This window comes from Seriola dumerili, unplaced genomic scaffold (assembly GCF_002260705.1).
Source record: "Seriola dumerili isolate Sdu_G_001 unplaced genomic scaffold, Sdu_1.0 BDQW01000092.1, whole genome shotgun sequence".
NCBI classification, from domain to species: Eukaryota; Metazoa; Chordata; class Actinopteri; order Carangiformes; family Carangidae; genus Seriola; species Seriola dumerili.
The window spans coordinates 2,081,094-2,100,169 of record NW_019174347.1 but is presented as its reverse complement, the minus strand read 5'-3'; the positions used below and the strand labels follow the sequence as shown (position 1 = coordinate 2,100,169).

At 40.4% G+C, this 19,076-nt stretch overlaps 2 protein-coding genes and 1 long non-coding RNA gene across 3 annotated transcripts; 1 reads left to right on the top strand and 2 right to left on the bottom strand.

Annotated features, from left to right (window-relative positions):
- Positions 1–1,092: 1,092 nt before the first annotated feature.
- On the bottom strand, positions 1,093–2,483 carry LOC111222410. Its single transcript, XR_002665132.1, has 3 exons — positions 2,423–2,483; positions 1,728–1,820; positions 1,093–1,324 (listed from the first exon to the last, which is right to left on the bottom strand). It is a non-coding gene; the product is annotated as an uncharacterized LOC111222410 (long non-coding RNA).
- Positions 2,484–8,624: 6,141 nt separating this feature from the next.
- mettl6 (methyltransferase like 6) lies at positions 8,625–12,094 on the bottom strand. The gene is made up of 5 exons (XM_022746124.1): positions 11,601–12,094; positions 11,050–11,184; positions 10,784–10,954; positions 10,351–10,492; positions 8,625–10,019 (listed from the first exon to the last, which is right to left on the bottom strand). Exons 1-5 carry the CDS (start codon positions 11,904–11,906, stop codon positions 9,865–9,867), a joined length of 909 nt encoding a protein of 302 aa, XP_022601845.1. The 5' UTR covers positions 11,907–12,094; the 3' UTR covers positions 8,625–9,864.
- Positions 12,095–12,325: 231 nt separating this feature from the next.
- On the top strand, positions 12,326–18,234 carry eaf1 (ELL associated factor 1). The gene is made up of 6 exons (XM_022746125.1): positions 12,326–12,598; positions 13,417–13,511; positions 13,832–13,968; positions 14,176–14,348; positions 14,462–14,683; positions 14,791–18,234. The coding sequence occupies exons 1-6, from the start codon at positions 12,496–12,498 to the stop codon at positions 14,838–14,840; spliced, it is 780 nt and encodes a 259-aa protein (XP_022601846.1). The 5' UTR covers positions 12,326–12,495; the 3' UTR covers positions 14,841–18,234.
- The last annotated feature ends 842 nt before the right edge of the window (positions 18,235–19,076 follow it).

Here is a 19,076-nt window from a genome sequence, read left to right as displayed (position 1 = left end):
GGGCAAATGTCTTTACTCTAAGTCCTTTCAGGCACCCATCCATGCTTTTATATACCTGCCTTTCCTGTGCCCCTTCAGGCTACCTGTGATCCCCAGACATCCACACTCCCAACCCTAGAATCACCCAGTAAGCATTGATTAACAGGTCAAAAGTTGTCTGGATGAAACAGCGCATTGCCTTTTGTAAGCCTTACTGAGGAAGCAGCAGGTGTCCATCCATCCACATCCATCTCGAATGTCGACATCTCAAGCCCATCCACATTTTGACAGCTCCAAAACTACGGACGACTTTCTGTTGGGAAGGGATTGTAGGTGAAATGGTTTATCCGTTGTGGTTAGTGAGGTCAACAATAAATAAAGAAGTGGCGCGTCACAGTTGAATTCAGATCGGCAAAACAGGACCAGACAGGACAGGTTGGATGGGGCAAGAGGGTACTAGACCAGATGATATTTATCCTTAGGCTGAGGTTAGAAAAGGCAGACATGTACTTAATCTAACTTCTTCAACAGTGCATACATGGCTGTTGGGTTAATACAGTATATTAGATTTGCATAAGAAAAATCAGAAATACCTCTTCTATGTCATCATCCAAAATCACCAAATAAGCTCCTTTACTCTCACAGTCTTGTCTGGCATTTTGCCAGGTGTCTCTCACAGAGGAAAGCTGGTAGCAGCTGGACTTGTATGTCCACCATCCCTGAGGACATCTTGGGATGTTACTTTCTGCTAAGGAACAGGCACAAGACAGGACACGTCAGGATAAGACGGGACAGTACAGAAGAAGACAGAACGGGACAAGACAGGTGAAGAAGAACAGGGCAGGAGAAAAAAAGACCTGTGATAGGACAATACATGACTGAACAATAATCCCCTTGGTACCATAAATTGCTGTACTAATGGTAATCCATCCAGTAGTTATTAAGGGTTAGGGTTTAGGGTTAGTGGTGGACTGACCGACTGTGACTGAGACATCCCTAGAGTCATGGTGCTGGAATGGCTGAAGACAAATGAATTCATAAAAGGAAAAAAAAATGCACTCACCCATTAATATTCTTGACTGAAATCTGTCTATCTCAGTTTGTTGATGGATGACTTTCTCTTTTAACATGTTCATTTCTTCAGTCAGGTCCCTGTTAGTGACCTGTAGCTCTTCCTTTAGTTTTGCCAGTTTGTTTTTCTCTTGAACCAGTTGGTTTTTATCTTCATTCAGATGGTCTACAACCTGAAGCAGTTGATCCCTCTCTAAAATCAGGGCTTGGATGTCATCTGACTTCGGGATGAAATTGCTAGTCGGGATATTGTCGGACCTGTTAAAAAACCCAACTAGAAAGGGAAAAACAGATAAGATGTTTGTGGTTTCTGATGTTTAACACTTAAAGGTCTAATTCAGAGAGCCAGGAAGTGATTGGCTGGGCTTTGCATAAACACTGGAAGCGGGGGAAAACAGCTGGGAGACTCTCGGTATACTACTACAAGCTGCAAGGAGTTGCCACCATTGAATTATTATATTATTATTATTACATTATCATTGTGATAGATTACCTTCGCTATGGTTTGGACAAAGCCAGTGCTAGCTTGTCTACAGGTAGACAAGGTAAATATATATATTTAAATTTTGCCCTGCTTTTCAAATGGCTTTTCATCAGCTGGACGGAGGGTTCACTTTCTGAAATCTGTAATGTTAGTTTTTGCGGTGTGATGTGGAAGGTGGGGAGCTCACACTCACCAGCCTGCAGCCGAAGACAAACATTGAGAGTGGACTGTACGATGCACAGCAGGCCGAAGCTCACTCCAACCAATATGTACATTTTTGATCCTCCTATAGATAGATTAAAAAAAAAAAAACATGCATACCGCCCACCATATTTCTATTATCAACATGCGGTTTACTGGCGCACATTTAAGAGGAATGTACACAACAATGAACAAGACGAGGCTGAGGTTTTTGGAAGAGGAGACGCCCTTGAAACTAAGAGGAAGTAGCTGTATATTAAGATTCTTATGAATGTCACAGGTGTTATATTAGAAAAAGTAAATGTATATAAATGTGTATATTCACTTTAGACAGAGGCAGTTTGTGAGGTTCAATAAATATGCTTCCTGAAAATAACTCACAAGTAAGCCAGGGACTCTCCAGCATCACAGTATTTGAGAAGTCTGTTAAACTATTATAGAAATATATTCTAATGCTTTTTCAATATGCACAGAAACACACCTTGATAAAGTATTTTTAACTTAATCTTTAAAACATAACACGAGAACAATATATACATAAGCTGGACTTCTTAAAGAAAAGAAGTTTGCAAGTAAAAATGTACAGGGTCAGAGGTCAAAACCAAAGTGCTGTACGATGAAACGGAAAAGGGTTAAAGCTCAGAAGTAAAAAACAAAAACATTTGAACTTATCTGAGATGTTCTGACCTGAATGCAAATGCTCTCTCCTCTTCCCTCCATTCCTCCTGTCAAAGATGGGATAATTGGCATAGAGTCCTGTCTCCATTCTTCCTACAGTGACAGTGTTGATGGTTAGAGAAGGCACTACTATGTCATACAAACTGTCATGGTAATTTAGTCACCGACTACTTCTCTGGAGTTCATGCGGGGGTTTCATTTCCTATTTTCACTGACCAATTGTAATGCAGACAGATGTGTCACTAACCACATATTACAAAAACAAAAAAAAAAGAAGTATCATACACAAATTTGATGACGAGTGTTGAAAATAAGACCAAAAATGGACTATGAGTACCAACTTTTGCTGATTTTAACACTTTTAATGCCGATTTGATTTGTAGCTTTTTATTTGGAAAAAAAAAAATCCTCACAGGAAGTCATAATGTGTTTGGTTTATTGGAAACACACAGAATGAGAATGGAGAACTTGACATCCAGCATCAGTAGGTTCACTCAGAATACAAAACCCATTCAATAAACATCATCAACACGACAAATACTGATTTAACCTTTTTAAATATCTGAGTCTTGGCCTGCATAGAACTGACTTACAACTGTCTCACAGGTACATTCAGCAGGCTGCAGGTTCTCCACAAAGGGGAGCTGTTTGCATTCACCTGCTACGAAGCAGCTGCACAAGATGCTGTCCGTCACTCGCTGCATGTGGCCACTTAACAAAAGGACGAGCATCTTCCTGCTTCCCTATAAGTACATCAGCTAAACGTTGTGTCGTCAGCCTCATGTAAGTGGAAGTGGCACAGGATTTTCTAGACTGTGAGTTTCACCAGATATTTTTGTCAGTGATAGAACTCGTTCTAAAACCAGCATCCACACACGCATGTACCCACACTATACCACTTAATGCCACACTGTCGTGCTAATTGATTGATGATTTCACATCCTGTGGTATTTCAGGTGTTTTCTCTCGTAGCTCAGAGGAGAATGGCCAGACTGGTTAGAGCCAACAGACAGGCTACGGTAACTCTGATAACCACTCTTTACAACTGCGGTGAGCAGAAAGCACCTTGAGGTGGATGAGCTAGTCCAGCACAAGACCACGTCCAGTTCCACTTCCTGTCAGCCAAGAGCAGAAACCTTAAAGCTGCAGTGGACACAGACTCACCAACACTGGACAGTTGAGGACTGGAAAAACGTATTCTGGAGTTTGAATCCATGGAGCCAACCTGCCTTGCGTCAACAGTCCAAGCTGGTGGTGCTGGAGTGTTTTCTTGCCTCACTTTGGGCCGATAACACGGTCTGAACGCCACAGTCTATCTGAGTATTGTTGCTGACCATGTTCATCCCTTTACGGCCACCATCTTCTAATGGCTAATTCCTGCAGGAAAAAGCTCCATGTCACAAAGCTAAAGTCGTGCCAAACTGGTTTTGCCAACACGACAGTTCAGTGAACTTCAGTGGCCTCCCCAGTCTCCAGACCTGAATCCAGTAGAACGCCTTTGAGATGTGGTAGAAGCTGTTTGAGAGCAAAGAGACGTGTTCCTAATAAAGTGCTCACTATGTTAATATGTGATATCGTCACAGTGTTTTCCTGACTTCTAACTTTCTAAATCTAAATAGCACCATCAGGGTCTAAGCAGTTTTAAAAAATTATTCAATACAGACTTATTGAAAACAGTAAATACAGTTCAATAAGAGCCATTTTTAAGACAAGCTTCATCAGACCCCAAATTGCTCATATGTCCTACAACAGTGGACAACTGCTTCAATCAATAAAACTGAATATTTTCAAAAGATCAAAAGAAAGTGATGAGTTTCTAGCTTTCATTGAGAACGGAAACACACTGACTGTAAAACAGAGCAACGATGTGCATCCTCCGCCCACACATCAGCAGACACACTCATGTTTGCAGTAAATAGGACAGGAGTACATGAGGTGATACTGCTTAACCTCTGCCATTTGTAACTCACGCCGTGGTCCTCGCGTTCACCTTTAGTGTAAACGTCCAGTGTGTGTCTCACAGAATGGCTTGGCTCACTGGACCCATTGTGGTGTTGCTGCTGACTTTGTGTGTGTCGTCTGCTGAGGACAAAGGTTGGTGAACAGCTTTCGATTTTTTGGTTTCTTTCACATATTTTTTTTGTTCTCTTGATACAACGTACTGTCACTGTCGGGGGGAAAAACCTTGCAGGGTATTATTAGAAGACACACGTGGCCTGTTTAAGTTCTAATTATACAGTAGACCATAGTATACACAGATGTCAACAACTTTCATCTGAACTAGTTTAGCTAGGTAAGTTTTGGCTTGTTAGTAAACACTGGCTGAAGGGAAACCAAGTATAAAAAGCCTTTAAAGCTTTTGAAAGTTTTTAAAATAACAGAAAATTTCTCACAGGATTTACAGAAGTAAATAATGTTTCCTTGTTATTGGGAGTATTTGATATTTTTATGTCTTTGTTCAAGACCTTTTCTAATCTCAATCCATTTTTTTTATTTTTTTATTCATTTATAATAGTTGCATGTTATTGTGATGTTTGTGTGTTTATACTGTTAAGTGCTTATGCTTTAATGGACAAACTATACTCTGTTGAAACAATACGACCAAGAGTAGAACTACATGTGATTTAATTACTTTGCTGCAGCTGCACATGTATTTGCTGCAAACTGTCTCTGCCAAATAAACACAAAAATAAACAGGAAACAAAAGCATTTTAAACCATGTATTGATAAGCTGAAAACAATTCACGTTAATGCCATGAAACACTTGCGGACAAAAACCTGAGTGCAGCAGCTTGTAGCTACATACAATTATAGTGATCTATTGTGTTTTTTACTGGATGTGAGATGTGACAAGAACAAAACAAAACAGCGAGAAAATAAAGTATTAGAGTAAAAATGTAAATATCCAACAATCAGACGCATCCCAGGCTGGTGCACAAACTTATTTTAACTAACAACTAAAAACTGAATCTCACCCTTTGACCCTTTTAGTAGCTCCTGTCTATTTTAACAACTCAATCAAAGAGGAGGGAAATATGATCACAGTTCTTATGATAATAATCAGACTGATTTGCTACTTTTTGTTTTCACTTCATGAGTTACTTTGACATCGTATTTATAGTAGCCGTTTCCTGTGTGGTTCCTGTATAAGCTACATATAGCGGCATATAGCTTTTCAATATTTGTGTGAATTAAACGAACAAGATTTAAAATGTTAATTAGTAATTTTTAGAAGGGTTGCTACAGTTGTTATCTTAGTTGTTTCCTCCTGCTTCCAGTTTTTATGCTAAGCTAACCAGCTAATGTATGTAGATTTATAAACGCCAGATGAATATGTGAGTGGTATCGAGCTTCTCGTCTAACTCTCGGAAAGAAAGTTAATAAGGGTTTTTCTCAAAATGTAAAGTAATTCCTTTAAGCTAGTAAAAGTGAATCACTGAGTTTATAAACAAAGTTGAACTATTTTTTTTCTTTCCTCTCATTTTTTAGAAGAAATCTTAGAGGTCCGTTACAAACAGAAAGTCATGACTCTCACCAGAGGCGAAACGGTGAAACTATCCTGCGAGGCAAATTATGACTTGGAGAAATGTGGTCTGGTGCAGGTCGTATGGCGTCATATCACCAAAAATGCTGATCTGACTGACCCCAACAAATACCTGACCACAGTGAACGAGACACAGCTTGATGACAACATGAGACGCAGACAGGTCGTGACCGAGATTCTAAACCTGACAAGAGAGGACAATGGTGATTTCCAATGCGAGGCTAAATGTGAAAATGGAAACAGTGCAATGGGACATTTAATCACGATCACTGTCAACAGGTATGTTCGCTCTCAAGATGGGATATTACATTAACTTTTATCATTGTAACTGAGTAGATTTTTATCTTCTTTTAAGTTAAAGTAGTGTTTTGACCTTATAACTGAAAATGACTCATGAATACAATTTTGTAAACATTGTAAGCAATGCATCTGAAACTGAGCAACAGTAAAATACAGTGGCATCAAAACAATGCGGAATAAATTTGTGCAATTTTAAGCCATGCCAGCAGCTCGGCCTTTGAACAACTCTGGTCCAAACGGGAATATCTCAACAGTTACTGAATTTGATGACTTATTTTGTCAACTATTTAAGATCCTCAGAGGATGAATCCTACTTAATTTTCTTTATAGAATTTAATTGAACTTGTCATTCTGATGCCTCTTTCTGCTTTATGTTCTCTTGTAGATCAGCTGACTGAGATGACTCCAACAAGTTGGGAGCACCAAGTTTCACAAAGATTTATTACAAAACAATATTTTCTTCCTCTTTTTGTATTTTGATGTTTCATCATCTGTTGTAGCTGCTTCAGTGGCAGCAGATTAAACATCCCCTATATGACTTTGTGTGCCTGCTTTAAGATGTTAGCCTAACGGCTAATGTTAATTAGGTGCATGTTGGTGACTCCTCGGCATTCAAAACCCAAGCAGTGCCATTCATTTATTGTTTTTGGAAGACAAATCTGGTCCAGAAATGATTTCATGTTGATAATAGAGGCATAATCGATTTTAAATAGTCCTGAAAGCAGCCATTATCTTACTCTACCACTGTATCTAATGATGTGTAATGGTACAGGCTATCTGTCACTTACATTGGGGGTGGGTGTTGCTAGGCAACATCTAGCGACCATAATTACGGCAGGAGCAAAGGGAAAAAGCGCGGTGACACAGTAAAAAGTAAAAAAGTAAAAAATCTAATTGGCTGGATTAGTGTGTCTGGGTAACAGTTTCTCAAATGATTTTATCCAGATCTTCGGTTTCTAATTTAAATTGGGACAAAGATAGGATTGCCAAAAAAATGATTTGGTTCTCTGCCCAAAATCAAAATAATACACAGTAATTTGGAAATACAATTGTCATGGCACTGGGAAACAAAGCCCTGCACACATTTCTAAAGTGAAGGCTTTAAAAAAACGAACCATCAAAACCCGGCACATGCACTGTCTGTGTCAAGGTGTGAAAAGCCACAATCAAAAATTAAAAAGGCAGCAATGCTGCACCTTGTTGGTAGCACTCAGAGCAGTCTGCTCTCGCTCAGTTTCCTTCCTGCCATTGTTGTTTTCTGAGGGCCGAACAACCCACAAGTGGAGAGGACAAAGCCACATCTGTTAGAGCAGCAGAATTGGCCTAAACTGTGCGACGACCTAAACGGTTCAGCCACAAAAACAGATTTTTCAAAGCATGCAAGAAGTGATAAAGTCCTCGGTTTATTCGACACAATCGGTTGCTGTGTTATCTCTAATTGTTAACCAAGAAACCATAAGCAAATCACCTGGTTCACCACACATGCTTTGATTACCAACAAAGCAATCATTAATGAGATACCCATCAAGAATAACCTTGAAGGTCTGATTCTATCTCAATGTACTGCTCCCACCAACACCACCCTACCATGTGCTCTTCATTATAGGAGTGGAGGGCTGCAAAAGCCAGACCACAGGAGAGGAAATGGCGACAGATGGCGTACAGTTTCGAAATCAAGCTCTAAGTAACACATACAGATAAAAGGGCTGACTATGTGACACTAAAACTGTGAGAAAAGGTGTCAAGTACAGTTAATTTAAACCACTGAACTCTGATAAACATTTTGTGCCTTAGACCACGATCTGAGAGGAATTTGCAGTTTTGGAGGGAGGACTGGCATGAAAGGTTGTGCAGATATTCTAGGTCCTCAGACGAGATAGAAACTTTGGCTGTAGACTTATTTATTATTGTGCCTCTCTAGGCTGCAGGTGAGTAAATGTGCACGTTGCTGAGACACGTTCACGTGTGTTTCTTTTATGCTTGTGCAATTTAACGTAACATAGAAGAAATCAGGAAACAGAAATCAATTTCACCTCAGTGACAGTGTAAACAAAGCACTACATCTGTGAAACTAAAGTGAAAGAATTTAGATTGATCAGCACACCTGAAGGGAAATTCACCTTCACAAACTCTCAGCTATCAGATCGGCTGGGGCAGTACTGTGCTGAAATGTAAGAACGAACTCAAAGAGTGAGACTGATGCAACGAGAGCGTTTACATGAAAATGAATCTTTATTGTCTTTGTGTCAAAACATTTTACAGGAGTTTGTTAAAGAAACTAAATATAAAATAAAAGACAGGTCTTTATCTGTATGACAGACAGATGTTCACACAACCAACACATTTTAAAACAAAGCACTTTTTAAAAAAAAAAAAAAACATTTACTTTAATCAGTGTGATGCTGCTGTTACAGATTGGATGACAGCTTTTGTTCACAGGTAAAAACTTACATGTGCTGAACATGAAACTGTTCAATGTCTCCACAAACTAATGCAATCAAATACATATATTGTTAGACTGCATTATATTGGAAAGTGTACCTTACATTTAGTTAGGCTGCTGTATTGAACTACATTAGATTTACAGGCCTCTGTTTGTGAGATTTGGAGTATCCTCTGTGATCTCTGATGCAGAGAGAAACCCAACAGGCAGAAATGTAATGTTGCGTTTCTGTTTACAAGCTGACAGAAAATGTCTGAGTGTTTATTAGGAAAATAATTTGATTAGGAAAAGTGTGTTGTGTCTTTTTTGGGTATTAGTCTCTGATACTTTGAACAGGGCTCCATGATGAGCCTCTGGTTAATCCCACAGACTATACATGAAGTTCAAGTGAAACCACAGATCACCACTTTTGGTCGGTGTTGAATCACGCTTTAACACACCAACAGCGCCCTCCTCTGGATGACTTGTGTAACGACAAACTAGACAAAATTAGACACTCAAGGATCATTTCATTGTTCCTTATATTGAATATACTGGTCTCTTAATCAGATAAGATTCATCTAACATATCAGTGAAATATTAGCAGCCAGTAGTAAGAAATAAAGTGGTCTACCTGGACCACAAACCAGAGGTGATACTGTGAGCATGTTTTCTGAACTATTTTAGACCAAGTGTGAAATGACACACTGTAGGTGAACAGTTGTTTTTTCCCCCCACAGTACAGATGGTGAAAACATTTAAAATCATTTACACAAAATTAAAATCCTAAACATCCTTACATGAACTTAATATCATGGGGAATAAGAGAAACTTATGCTGGAGGCAACAAAAACACCTGTTTGTTCACAGGAGAAAAAACATTTTTAAGGCAGCTGAGAAAAGTTTGACAAAGGCTGTGAAAAGTGAGTTCAGACTGTTCATTATTAATCCAGCTCAAGACTGAACTATCATTCTCCTGTTGGCATTTTTTGGACCAGAAAATTCATACAGTTCCACATATTTCCATCTATAAGATTCCCGGTACAAGCACACATGGGCATATGAATTGAAATCCAGCTGCCATGAGCCTCCTTGCTGACACCATTAAGCCTCCAATTCCCTTCCCAGTCTTACGCTTCTCCACCTCTGGAGATTCATGAGGTGACAGTCAAAGGTTAAGTGACATCAGGAGCTCTCTGATTGGCCGGGCTTGGTAAATTTGCTCTGCAGGAACACCCTGGGAACACAGAGCCCCTCCTTCTTGTTGACCGTCTCTCTCAAGACGTAGTCGTTAGCGACACACTGGAAACCCGCCTCCTCAAAGAGCTCGACCAGGAACTCTGAAAGCAGATGAAAAGAGCAAACTGACACTTTAGAAGAAGGGAACCAACAACCTTTTTGAGAAAGGACAAAATATGGATAAAGGCTCCAGAAACGTTCATATTGTAGTTTCAGTACAAAGAGCGATATGTCCCACAATAACTGGCTGAACTGCTGAAGAATTAAAATCAAGAACTTGCATAGAGTTTTTCCTCTATATTACATTCACACAACAAACACAGGGGCAGACAAAGACCTATTAGCTCTTAAAATAAGTGAAAAATAACTTCTCTATTCCATCTATCTATCTATCTATCTATCTATACAAACAAACTAAAGTGATTTACTGACCTTTAGAGAAGAAGTAGGACCTGGTTCCGTCTTGGCGTACGTAGAAATTCTCCCCCAGCTTGCTGCCAGCTTTAAATCGGAGCATGGCGTGGTCGTAGAGGCCATAGTCCCTAAACAGGACGATGCCTCCAGGCTTCAGCACCTTCAAGCCACACGCAAGTGACACCGTTACACTCAGCTTACATGAAAAATAGCATGGGATGTTACCACCAGACCAGTGCTGTAACTGAAAAGTCCAGCAGATACATTAAAAACCCTCATGTCAATCAATATATGTATCTACCTTTTTTTCTACACACTAGATTGTGTGTATATTAGGAATGTATATGAATGATTATATATTTTAAAGAGAGGAAAACTCCCAAAGTTAAGAAGAAATAATCAAATCAGATTAAGGAATCCTGCAGCGAGTCTTTCCTGCCTCTGCTCTCACCCTGCTGATGTTCTGCAAAGCCAGCTTCATCTTGTCAGGGTGGACGGCCGACAGAACGAAGATGAGAGTGACGACGTCCACACTGCCCTCCGGCACATTTGCCGTCAGGTCATCTTGAGTCAAGTCGCACTGGAAGGCACAGCAGCGCTCAGGGCAGTACAGGGGGTTTTGCTGTAAACAGAAAAGTTTTTATTTGTATGATCAAGCGCTGCCTTAACTTGTGGTTAAAAATATGCTCCATAGATACAACTGGATAGATATCGTACCTTGACAAATTCGACAGCTCGTGGTGAGAAGTCACAGGCATAAACGAAGATGTTGAGGTCATCCTCAAGCAGAGGGAAGATGCAGTTTCCCACGCCGCAGCCGGCCTCCAGCAGCACCAGCCTCTGTGACTCAAACTGCAAACCAGGCAGGACAAACACAGAACTAACAGATGGCCACAATATCAGATCACTTTATTCATGTATAACCCTACCTAAGGAAATACTGACACTTGAGTTTTAAATTTTTACAGTGTCCCTTGTGGGAAACTTTTTTTTGCCAACTGTGTTTTGAAAAGAGCAAATTGGCAGATTGGCAAAGGTTTTGTTAAAATGCCATATTTTTTGAATAAAGTCTGGTGAAATGTTGTCTTGGGTCCCAACACATTAAAAAAAACAAAAAAACCTGTATTTAGGGGCTATTTTAACCAATAAGCAGCAAGTACAACTCATTAATTTACCACATTTAGCAACCATGAACACACCATGAAAAAACTAAATCCAATTAAAACATTAAAGGAACGTTCCTCTAATTGCTCCACTCTCTTCCTCACCTCTCTGCACGCTTTGAGGTCTTCAAACTCTCTGGTGGTCCAGTGTCTGTCCTTGAAGAAGTTCGTCGTGTTTCTTTTGTAAAACAAGTCCCAGTTTTTCTGAGCTTCTTTCTCAAGCTTCATCTGCTTGAAGCCGGACACCAGAGCCCGCTCCCCGCCGAGTCTGTCCAGCTCCTCCTGACTTAAAACTCTGGCGGTGGAGGTTTTGGTTTGTCCGGGGATTTCATTTTTTGACCCCTCTTCTTCTTCTTCTTGGGATGGTGTTAGTTTAATATCACCGGGGAAACTTTCATTTGAGAGCGCCATGCTGCTTTTAAAAAAACAGAGGTTTTGCTGTCTAACGGTTTCTGTTGGTCGTTAATTTATTGGGAAACAACCATATCATGCGATTGTACCTCAACTTCAGTTACTTAGACGACAAATGGAAGTAAAACTAACCTAATGTTCTAACAAAATTTCCGACTGGCTACATCTTTACACATTTCGCGTCCATCTTGTCCGTCACTTAAATCCATCCGTGTAGCGATTGCAATTAGTTCTTTTTCTTACCGTGAGGCGCCAATATTATCACTACTCGTTGCATAGTGAATGAAAATACAGAACATATTTAGAAAAGTAATTATGTGATTTGATATGTAGTTCACTTGTCCGCAACTTTTATATTTTTATATAAAAAGTGGACTTTCTAACGTCACATTTCACAGCCGGACCGAAAGCGGAAGAGGCGTGGCCGCGTGACGAAAGGGATGTTTTGCTAAATGTTAGCCGCGGCAGGCTAACTTTGTCTCATAGTTGGTATCTGATTTAGACTTCTTTGAAGTTATCGGACACAGCTCGGCCTCCGGGAACACCGCAGATAAATGTGATTTTTAAACGTTTTAAAACAAACGGAGACATGAACGGGAGCACGAATCCGTTGCTGGACAAAGAGGAGCATGTTTTGAAGCTCGGAGAAAGCTTTGAGAAGAGGCCAAAATCTTCCTTTCACACCATCAGATGTGAGTGTGTCAACAACAACAAAAAAACATTACACATAAACAAAAGAAAACGCGTTAAAAACAGGCGCAGGTTATTAAACGATCTGTTGTGTGGGATAAGTGCGCTCACATGGACGGGGAGGATGTCTGTTACACAACCTAGCCAATTATGGATGGATAAGTACATTGAGTCATTTGCATAGAAAATCTCGTTACACCCACCGCTCTTAAAGTTTTAAGCAACTTTCACTTCTTATTATAGTTTGTTAATATTTGTTTTAGTAATATTATTACGTACGGGAAGGAGAGAAAGCACTGCTGCCATTAATACAGGTTAAATACACAAACACGTGTGTTGCTTCCTCACATTTTTACACCATTTACTTACTTAAACGTTGAAGTTGGCTGGTTGTGCACTTTAACCAGGACAAGGTGGTTGTGTACATGTTTTTCTTTATTGGCAAATGCATGAATTAAGACTAGTTTGAAATTGAGTATAGAAAAAAATATCAACTCTAAATATTTTGTTCAGATTTTGTGACTCAGTTTTGTTTTGTTTTTGTTGAGTTATTACAAAAAATTTAATGAGGGACTTGCTGCACACAAAAACTGACCAACTTGCTCATTAGTCAGGAAAACATCACGTGTGTGAACTGTGTGCAGTTAAATAAAGATAAGTATTGGCAGATTTGGTGCTGAATTTAACAGAATTGTTTGTATATTTAAGGTAATTTAGAAACCATTTATTACATAGTTTCCTCATCAGAGTTTATTTTCGTCCCTCTCAGTGCACCTTGTGGTCACATTTTTCTAAAAATGTTTGTGTCCTTCTTTTGCAGATGACTTCAAACCAGCATCTATCGACACGAGCTGTGAGGGAGAGCTACAAGTTGGGAAAGGAGATGAAGTTACCATAACGTTACCTCACATTCCGGTAAAACTGCTGAACTGCACTGCAGCCTACCGTCTGTTTATCTGACCCAAACAATGAGGATATGTGAATGTTTGGAAAACCATTATGTGCAGTATCTAGTAAGATACAAATATAGATAAATAAAGAGATATGAAATTAATAGAACTGAGGGATCTTGTGTCACCTGAGCTGATTTGGTAGCATTGAAAATAAGAGGTAAATATACCTGTAGGTTGGTTAACGTCAATCAAGACCGGCTCATTTATAATAGAATAATTCATTCTGATAATATAAAAGAAAACATAGATGGAACATATTTAGATGAACCGTTGTTCTTTCAGGGCTCCACGCCTCCCATGACGGTGTTCAAAGGAAACAAGCGGCCTTACCAGAAGGACTGTGTGCTCATCATTAACCACGACACCGGGGAATTCGTACTGGAGAAGCTGAGCAGCAGCATCCAGGTCAAGAAAACCAGGTGAGACGTCAAAGCAGTTCAGACCCGTGATTAGATTTGGTGCAATAGCTTATTTTTAATGACATAAACATGCTTTTTTCCTTCATTGTTTTCAAATCTCCAGGAAGGATTTTACAGCGTTTAAGCTCCAGATAAATCAAGAGAGATTCCTGGAGACACAAAGGACTAATAGTGTGTACATCTGCTGCGTGTGAATGTGTGTTTCAGGGCAGAGGGCAGCAGTAAGATCCAGGCCCGAATCGAACAGCAGTCGGTCCGGTCCAGCCAGCCCAGCTCTCAGTTCCGGGCCCCCACCAAGCCCGGGGCCGGAGTCAAGACATCCCCTTCCCCTTCGAAGGATAACCCCTCCCCAGAGCCCCAGCTCGATGACATCAAAAGAGGTGAGCGAACTCTATCCTGCCTTAAATCATAACACGTGGAAGGATGAAGTCGGGTTTTCACTGATAATTGGAAATAAATCAACAATGGGAAGATAAAACTTTAATGTTGGCAGAGCTGCGAGCGGAGGTGGAGGTGATAGAGCAGATGAGCAGCAGCGGCAGCAGCAGCTCCTCCGACTCGGCCAGCGCCTCGGGGAGCGGCGACGACAGCAGCAGCAGCGACGGCGAGCACGACGCCCCCCGACCGCTCAGTCAGACCTCCCCCAACCGCCACCCCATGGCCAACGGAGGAGCCGACCGGCAGCAGGGCAACAACCAGCTCATGAACACGCTCAGTGAGTATCTCAGGGTTTGAGGTGACAGGAAGCTGGAGTTTATCTTTTAGAACTTATTTTGTAATAAATAATTTATTTTATATTAAGAATCTTCCTCTTCCTCGCAGGAAACGACCTCCAGCTCAGCGAATCAGGCAGCGACAGCGATGACGACTGACTTCTGCGCTGGTCAGTCTCTCTCTCTGCCCACACTCCTCCTCCTCCTACTCTTCCTCCTTTCTGCCTGGTTCACTTGTTCCTTTGCTGTGGTAGCTGACCCCAGCTGTATATCTTGGGTTGACTGTATTTTTTTTTTTTTTATCTTTATTATTTTAGTATATCCTTAAAGCTGGCCAGCCTGGAACTTTAAGAGTGTATTTTTATTAGATGTATATTTTGTTTTGTATAGCAAAACTCTAGGAAAAAGAAACTTTTACTTGAGAGGTTTGGAAGATTATATATTAGAGTGCACATACATATTTTCTGTACTTAGAGCAGCTAGTTTTACCTACTTGTATCATCTGTTTTTGTTGGGGTTTCGTCTCCGTGTCGGGACGAGGAAGAGGTCGGCTCAATATATCGCGGCTCGGTCTCTCCCCTCGTCGCGTCGTTTGTCAGAGATGGTTGTGGGAATCGTCTCCACGTCGTGCTGCCGGCGAATGAGCAACAAGTCAAGGGAAAAAAAAAAAAACTCCCATTGTGCAGCAGTGTTTCTTTGTTGTGGTTTGAAACTGTTTGCTGCTCATTTTAGAAATTAATCTTGAAAAAGGTTGTGACTAACTATCAACCTAATGTCAGATGACCTTCATTAAAGGACAAGGCTGCTGATTATCTTTTCCTTATTGTCAATGAATCTCATGAAAACACCAGAACCAACAATGTGCTCGTGTCCCGGTACTGATCTCTGCCCTGAGCTCGCTGATTCCTACTGAACATGTAAATCTTTAAAATCGGATCACAAGGATAAAGATCGATACAGTGACTTCCTGAAACAGCTGTAGTTTTAAGCAAAAGTTCCTCAAACAAACAGGAGGAAATAGTGCATCTGTTGAGGGACTATTTCCAGCAGCGGAAGGAACATGAACAGACTAAGAATAAGACCAGGCTGTGATGCTCACAGCGCTTGTTAATTGAGTCAATTCATTGCTCTTTTTGGTTTTTAATGAGATTTATTGACAAAGAGGAAAATATAGAATAACTATAATTAAACAGTTCATCTACTTGTAGAAATTAACTGTCATGTTGCTGCTCTGTTCTGATTTCATTCTCATGCGAGTTGAGTTCAAACTTGTCTTGTTTAGTGACGTAACTTTAAAGTAAATTTGAAGTTTAGATGGTTGATATTTAGGACCACATAGTACAACAGCTACACTTTGGAGTCGAGATGCAGGTGTTTAAATCTGCGCCGAGTGATTGTTTTTACCACTAGGGGGCAGAAGATTAGCAAACAGTTGAACTGAAGTCCAGTGCTCAGCCTCCTCTCGCCTCCGAGAGAGAAACATCTGCCTCTTTTAGCTGCTTCACTTTCCTCACCAGCTTCTCATCGCGGTGCTGGACAAACTACATTCTTCCTTATCTAAGCTTGGAAACAGCTGCTCCAGCTGCTGATGAGAAACTCAAACACACTCTTGTCTATTTGTAAAACAATGAGAATGTCTGAATGTACGTTTCCCCGCTCTGCGTCTAACAGAGGAGGACTTATTGAGGTGGTATTTAGACGATGGAGATCTTTAAAGCCGTCATTACTTTCATCCTCTCGCTCATCTGATCAATCAACTATCACAACAGAATCCAGCTGACTCACAGTGTGACCAGTAACAGTATCATAGCAACGCCTCAGAGGATTACTGATGTTATTAAATCAATCAGTCATTAATCAGTTAAAGTTAATCCGATAATTAATCAGAGTTAATGGCTTTTATGAAAGTTAAAAAGGGAAAACTAATTTCCTCCAAAGAGCTTTATTTTCCTGTAATATTTTTGCAAAATGGCCGCTGCTCATTCGAAGCTCGTCGTATCAGTCGTGTCGTTTTATTCCAACAGAGAATCTTATTTTTGATCCAGACTTTTCATATTAACACCTACACCACGGTACCATTCCACGCCTTACAGCATTTCAGCTCGGAAATGAAGGTGAATGTGTCGCTTTCTGAAAAATGCCAAAGAGCCGCGTCACGTGCGGAGAGCAGGAACGTCAGCGGTGTCACAGAGTCACTGTGTTATTGTGTTTTTCTTTTCTTTTCTTTTCTTGCTTTTATCTGAGACTGTCTGTGTCGTGCTTATGAACCAGTGAAGTCGGTGATTGTTTCCCTTTCATCTGCTGGAGCCGGTGGTGTTGTTGAAAATCATTTGGTTTTGGTCGTACTGTATATTATTGTTAATGCTGTCAGAAACACGCAGCTGAAGAGTTTCACTGCAAAATAACCAATGAAAAAATCGTGCTCATTTCCAGGAGATGGTAAAAAGTTTTGGGAATTATGGGTTGAGGGATGTTCTCTCCTTATTAATTAGACAGCCCATCTGTTGTTAAGAGACCAAAAAAAGAAGTCTTAAGTTTATTTGTTTTAATTTTGTATGATGAAGGAGAAGGAGGAGCTACTGGAAAATACAGGCACACGCCGGCCATCATAGAAATATTGAAGTCAATCAATCTGCCTTTTTTTTTTTTCATCCCAGTTGTATTTCCCATGTGTCTGAGGGAACGAGGCCTGAATGGTTCAGTTTGAATCAATACAGCCGCCCACACAGACCGCACACAGCTACTGTTCCCTGTACAGGCCGACGCTCTCCACTCTGCGGGGAGCTGGGAATTCAATTGACATTTCACTTATGATTTATCAGTTTGCCTCACAGTATTTGAGGGTTTCTTAGCTGGAAGTAGAGCACCAGTGTAGTGCGCCATTCACCCTACTATTTTCATATGCGGGAACTTTTAACTTTACACTCAAATAAAATGTCAGACAGTAAATACAGTGCTATATAATATCTTTATCAATCGTTAATACCCGCATCATTAATTGGATCTGCTCCTATTAAATGTTTGCTTACACGAAAATGAATTAATTGTCACGTGAATTTTGGAATGAAACTCCTCAGCTACCGTGATGAGCATACGTGTGGAGCGCGGTTTAGCATCACGCAGGATGTAACCGGAGCTGTCGGTGTTTTATATCGTAGCCGTGTTTCTCAAAAAGTGTCTTCAGGTGAAGTTCAGCTTTGCTTCATTAATGCACAGAACAGAACAGAGATGATTGTACGTTATCAAGTGACACAAGTCACTGACAAAAAAAACACAGTATGAAAAACTGTAACCGTCTTCAGATATCCTGCTTCTCAGATTACCAGTTACTGTCAAAGTATTTCTTCTTTTATGTGAGAACTGAATCGTCCGCCAGATGTGGATCATTAGTTTCTCCACCAACGAGTCGACCACTGAGGCAGGTGGACGTTCTCCTGTCTGATGGACTCTGTTGTATTTTGGTGCTTTAGTTGTAATGTTTTTTGTTTTAGTGATTCATTTATGTGAGATATGTTTGTACAAATTTGAAGTGTATTAAAAGTGTGCAAATGTATTTAAAACGGTCTTAACCCTTTTATTGTGAAAATCTTTTCTTATGACCATTGAGCCTGGGAAATCATCAACATTGTTGTGGGGATTTGAACCAGCAACCTTCAGGTCGGGCGTTCTCCTCCTCCAACAAGGTTTTCGAGACTGTAAGAAGGAAAGACAGCAGTCCACAGTCGACTTCCATGAAAGATTATATTGCTGGTCTTAAATAATTATTGTCAAGTGAAACATACGCTTAGATGAACACCTTCAGTTTGATACTAACCACGACAACCTGTACACTGGAGCACAACACAATACAGTACTTTTTTCCCTGCGATGGTGCAACGACTGAGTCACATTTGGGCATTTCTCTTCAAACAGTAACACAAAAGTACACTACAAATACATAAATAGCTTTTGTTTCCCTTTAGATCATTTATAACTCAATTATATTCATGATTCTGGCTCTTTGCTACGACGTCTCATTTGACAGATATATAAATTAACAACATCAACGACAAATAATAATAATAATAATAATAATAATTAGAACAATAATAATATAAAAGCTGTCTGTCTTTCATATAAATCTGGTTAGCTTACAGTATGAAATGATGGAATAGGGGATCACAAGGACAGTTTGATATGATGCATCAGTTTCTCTGCTATCGCACATGCAGATGCTCGGTTTCCCACTGTGGAGTGTCTGTGAGAGAAACTCGGGCGCCATGTTGGCTCTGACGGGAGTCCACTGGCCCCGTTTGTTTCCTGAGGGTCCGCGGCAGCGTGTCGAACTTTTCCTCAGATACCGGAGAGTGTAAAACCTCCAAACAGGGCCCCTGAGTTCCCTCTCAGGAGCCGAGT

Bases quoted from the DNA above. Each gene is read 5' to 3' on its own strand.
- eaf1 (XM_022746125.1), top strand. From the start codon at position 12,496: ATGAACGGGAGCACGAATCCGTTGCTGGACAAAGAGGAGCATGTTTTG. The intron at 12,599-13,416 runs GTGAGTGTGTCA...CTTCTTTTGCAG, and splicing joins TTCCTTTCACACCATCAGAT to ATGACTTCAAACCAGCATCT. The intron at 13,969-14,175 runs GTGAGACGTCAA...TGTGTGTTTCAG, and splicing joins ATCCAGGTCAAGAAAACCAG to GGCAGAGGGCAGCAGTAAGA.
- mettl6 (XM_022746124.1), bottom strand. From the start codon at position 11,906: ATGGCGCTCTCAAATGAAAGTTTCCCCGGTGATATTAAACTAACACCA. The intron at 11,185-11,600 runs GTGAGGAAGAGA...CCTGGTTTGCAG, and splicing joins ACCTCAAAGCGTGCAGAGAG to TTTGAGTCACAGAGGCTGGT. The intron at 10,493-10,783 runs GTGAGAGCAGAG...TGTGGCTTGAAG, and splicing joins CTTTGCAGAACATCAGCAGG to GTGCTGAAGCCTGGAGGCAT.